This window comes from Silene latifolia, chromosome 10 (genome assembly GCF_048544455.1).
Source record: "Silene latifolia isolate original U9 population chromosome 10, ASM4854445v1, whole genome shotgun sequence".
Lineage (NCBI taxonomy): Eukaryota > Viridiplantae > Streptophyta > Magnoliopsida > Caryophyllales > Caryophyllaceae > Silene > Silene latifolia.
Genome location: NC_133535.1, coordinates 122,484,397 through 122,489,377, shown reverse-complemented (window position 1 = coordinate 122,489,377; position 4,981 = coordinate 122,484,397). Strand labels below are relative to the sequence as shown.

The window sequence follows — 4,981 nt, the reverse complement described above, 5'->3', positions numbered from 1 at the left end:
TGCATATAGGTACCTCGGGGATGACAACATTGATGAGGTTGTGAGGCCATTGCACATAAGAGCTTAGGACTTCTCTCAAATAAGTGACCTCGTCACTAGGAAATGGTACTTTTACTTCCCCATACTCATCTTTATATAATTGAGACACTTCCACTTTCCTGCATTTGTCACGAAGGGATATACCATGAACCTTAACTTGTTGAATCCGGTCATAATTGAACACATATCCCCTGAAAACAACAACATTCTGTTTCCCCTGTAAATAGAACAGATGACAAGCCACCTTGCAATCGCCCTTCACGACAGCTTTAATCAATTAGTACACATACATTCACTACCTTTGATAAGTGTATATTTTATATATTTTTACCCCTTATTTTAGCTTCATTTTGTATGACATTATGCACTAACCTTAGTGATTTTGAGCTAATATTGTATTTCTAGTTACATTTGCATTTGCATATTCTATCATATTTTTTAGGTACTTAAGCATTAAGGAGCTTAATTCCACATATTTGCAAACAGTAGGATACAAAGCTAAGTTGAAGAGAAGAATGGACCAACAATGAAGTAAAGCATGGACTTGCATGAGCAAATATGGTGGATTAATTTGAGAAATGCACAACACAAGTCAAGAAATGTCAAGCCCAATTAATAAGTCCACACAAACTCAACATGGGATGCTCAACTTTGGATCCTCAACTTTGGATGCTAAATTGTGTGATAACCAAAGGCTTAAAGATGAGATTAATGGCTCACATGGGATTCTATAGGCAAATACTCAAGCAATTAAGAAAAAAATATTTGGGGTTGACCCCTTGTATTTGCTCTAAGTTTCACCCTCATTTTCTATATAAAGGGTGTAGACTTCAACACTTTCACACACCATTCACATACACAATTTCTCATATTTCTCTCTAAGTTGAGTAGTAGATTAGTTTAGTTACTAGTGTTGATCCCGTACAATTTGTACGGTTTCTTCTAGATAAGGGTTTTAGAGATTTTAGCAATTATGGTTAATATATATAAGATCGGATTATAAACGTTGACAATCCGCATTAGTGTTGAAAAACACTTAAGCAGATTAATGATTATAATTATAAAATTTAAGATATGTGTATGTGAAATGTCAAATTTTAATATACTATGAGTAAAAAATGTGGCAACAACTAATTATAGTTAGAATATAATTTGGTATATTTTTTTATTTAAGGTGAAAGATTTTTTATGCTACATAATTTTTCTATAGATTATTTCTACAGTATATAATAGCCAAATATAGAATGTCTGATTCCTTACTAAAATATTTGAGCGGGAAAAGTTTAGAATTCCTTATTCTTTTAGATTAAGGGGGATTAGCTTAGCTTAGTTTAGATTTACTTTATGTTATAAACATTTCAATACAATTTCCATTCAAGTTATATACCAAAGTTTCATTTCAAGTTATTTCATTACAAGTTATTTCATTACAAGTTTTGTTCTTCTATATCCATTTCCAATTGCAAGGTAATTTCTTATTCATATTTTCATTATGTATTCATTTATCATTAGTTTAATTTACATTTCCACCATGTTAGAGTAGTTTCTTTTGTCTAGGGAATGAAGGGAGTCATGCATAAAAAGTATTTGTAAAATGTTAAATTAGGTTGATATAATATTGTCTAATTGTTTCTATCACATGTTTGCATTGTCACGTTTAATCTTTGTTTAAAGGCCTTTTTCATTGATTAAGTTTGTTCATTCGTTCTAAAAGTCGAGAGGCACGGAATCGAATTAGACAAAGCATGTGTAGTAGGACGACCTAGTCATCAACGAGAGTTTCTCTAGGACCCGGTCTATGGTTGACACTAATATCATAAGGTGGGTGTCTCTAAGCCTAAACAATTAACGATTTATCAACTCCTATGTTTAATTTGAGCATTTACATAATTTGCATGTGTGACCCGATCTCCGTAGATTATTTCTTTATCATTATTGTTTTCTTCCATATTCCAACCAACCAATCAACAAACGATAACCGACCTCAAGGTAAAATTCACTCCATATCGACTAATTAACAACTCCCGTCTCTCTGTGGTTCGACCCCTACGTACTATATTCATTTGTTTTGCTAGGGTATAAATATTATCTTTTCATAGGTGTGTGATAGCCTATCAACCTTTAATAAATTTCATAAGTAAAAAACGTGTATGATATGAATAATTATAAACTAGCAGCTATTACCTTTTTCGGTGTTGAGAAGAACATCTGATCATCAACTACCTCCACCTAATCCCGTGTAACGGCCTTCCTGGCGCCCTCTTCCTCTTCAACTGCTTGATATCGATCCTCGACTCCCACCTCAGTCTCCTTTACCATTTCCTTCACCTTTGCCATGTCATCCTCGGCTTTCTTTTGTACATTAACACTTGTCCATATAACATGTACTGATTTTCCAAATCATATAACACAATGTATATAAGACATAAATATTATTACCTCTTTTTTCTCCTCCAACTCTTTTTCCTCCTCCCCCCCCCCCTCCTCATCCGCTTCCTTTATGATTGCTTGAACCATATCCAACTCTTCTTCTGATGGCTTTTCCCCAGTTTCCAAAATTCTCAGCATCAACCTGACCATTTTCTGTAGCTGTGTAGTAGAAATTAATGTCAGCATATATAGTTATAAATTATGTTGAATCAAATACAGTATTTTTATGATTACCTTCTTGGAATCATCACCACTCATCATCCTTCAAGGAGTCTTTCCAAAATACTTAGTGATACCAACATGCGTCGATACCTCTCTCACACGACCTGGATGCTTTGCTTTGCCGATTGCCCTAGCAAGAATGTCATCACGTCCTTGAGGCTTTCATTTTCCTTCCTGTACCTCCTTCTCACAGATCCTCTACATACACAAAAAACCATTAAGCAACTCACAATTATATAACTCCGACCACCAGTGGTAGGAGTGACATATTTATTCAAACTTACAATTTTCACTTTGATGTCCTTATCATATTCAAATTCCGTCTTTCCATTCTTAGGAGTGTGACCTTCCACCCAAGCGTCGTGTCGACTGAATTTTCCAAGCTTTGCCTACAATTCATTCATCACATTGATATCCTCTCATAATATGTATGATTACTATGAACATATATAACATCCGACTAAAACACGTAATAGTCTAATACTATAAGAATTATGTACTTACAAGTTTCGTCTTAATATAGAGTGTCTAAATCAGGCTCTACTTGCAAAGCATGCGTGGCGACTGGTTTCAATGCAAGAATCTCTCTTCTGTGGGGTGTTCCGTGAGAAATTATTCGGGATTAATGGTTTCTCTGATGATGCATGGATAAAAAATAGTGGTAGTATGTCATGGGGTTTGCGAAGTGTTAAATATGGCCTTAACCTTATTCTTGAAAATATTGGGTGGAAACCTGGGATTGCATCAGAGTTAAGTGTCTGGGATTCAAAATGGGTTAACGGAACCAGTCCGGATCCTAAAGATGAAAGATGATTTTTTGGATCCGGAGTTTAGTTATTTGAAGGATTTGAAGGTGAAGGACCTTAGACTAAATGAGGAGGGCTGGAAAGAGGATATGGTTAAGCTTCTGTTTAAGGACCAGTGTGCAGAAAGAATCCTTGCTATTCCTTCATGTAGGTCTAGAAGAAGAGATGAGGTCCATTGGATCCATACTAGTTGTGGTTCATACACAGTTAAGAGTGGTTACGGGATTTTGTTTAGTCGATTTATGGAACGGAAAGGGTCAAGCAAAGATCGGATGAGAATAAGTGATTTTGGTAGGAAATTCTGCAAGTTTAGGTTATGGCAGCTTCCTGGTCCTCAGATGTGGAAGGTCTTAGTATGGAAAATCTTAACTGGTTCGCTTCCTGTAGGGAAAGAATTTCTCAAAAGGAATCTGCTGACCGATCACTCGTGTCATCTTTGTTCCATGAATAGGCAGGAGATCGAATCCTTGGAACATTTGTTTAGGGATTGTTGTGTTGTTTCCCGGATTTGGGCAGGTTCTCAACTAGGGCTCAATACAAATTGGGTTTCACATCTGAGTATTGGAGAGTGGATAATTACTTGGATTTTATATTTTGACATGCTGGAGGAAAGTGAGCAGCGGATCCTACAGTTTCTTGCTACGCTATGGAATATATGGGTTTTGCGCAATAATATTATTTTTAGAGGTACAAATTTCTACCCTCGATTGTTCTTTGAAAACGGCTCGCATTTGGTTAGTATAGCTATTCGTGCTAATCAGGTACGTGGGGAGGTGAAAAATGATGGTACCAATTTAACTTTTGGAAATGTTGAGGATTCCCATACTAGGATTCGTAACTGTCATCCTTTCTATGATTGTTAAATCTGGTACTTGTCAAACTATAAGGGTGAAGGTGGATGCGAGTTGGTATAGAACGTATGAGGCGGCGATTGGATGGGTGGCATTTGATATGGGAGGGAATATCCTTTTTGAAGGGGGAGTCAAGATGAGAGCGGAATCATTACAAGCAGAGGCGATGAATATCAGGAGGGTTTTGGATTGGGCACGTGATCGTGGAATGCTGCATTTGGAAGTGGTCACGGATTTCCTCCAACTCGTTTATCAAATTGCAGGAATTGAGCGCACACATCATCTTATCAAAGGGATCCTGGATGATATCACTAGTTCTACTTCATGCTTTCATTGTTTATGTTTTAGTTTCTTACCTAGAGGTTTAAATAGAATTGCTCATGGTCTTGCACGCCAGGCCATGGAAATGTAGAATCCCTTTATTTCATGCTGCCAAAAAAAAAAAAAAAAGGTTTCGTCTTAATCAATCTATAACCACCTCGGGACCCGTAAAAGACGGTGTTTTTCTTTAAAATGTTCTCCTTGTTCCTCTCTGTAATAGCCCAAATATTTTATATTTTAAATAAGAGATGGTTTCTTAAAAAAAAAAAAGAGTATATTAGTAATTTGTTTTGGTCATTGTTGGTTTAATTG

The 4,981-nt window shown here is 36.1% G+C and overlaps 1 protein-coding gene across 1 annotated transcript; it reads left to right on the top strand.

The window, feature by feature from the left end:
• Positions 1–3,493: 3,493 nt before the first annotated feature.
• Positions 3,494–4,760, top strand: LOC141608134 (uncharacterized). The gene is made up of 2 exons (XM_074427491.1): positions 3,494–4,258; positions 4,392–4,760. The coding sequence occupies exons 1-2, from the start codon at positions 3,494–3,496 to the stop codon at positions 4,758–4,760; spliced, it is 1,134 nt and encodes a 377-aa protein (XP_074283592.1).
• Positions 4,761–4,981: the final 221 nt, after the last annotated feature.

Coding starts and splice junctions, on each gene's coding strand:
- LOC141608134 (XM_074427491.1), top strand. CDS start 3,494: ATGAAAGATGATTTTTTGGATCCGGAGTTTAGTTATTTGAAGGATTTG. Junction 4,259..4,391: donor TAGCTATTCGTGCTAATCAG/GTACGTGGGGAG, acceptor ATAAGGGTGAAG/GTGGATGCGAGTTGGTATAG.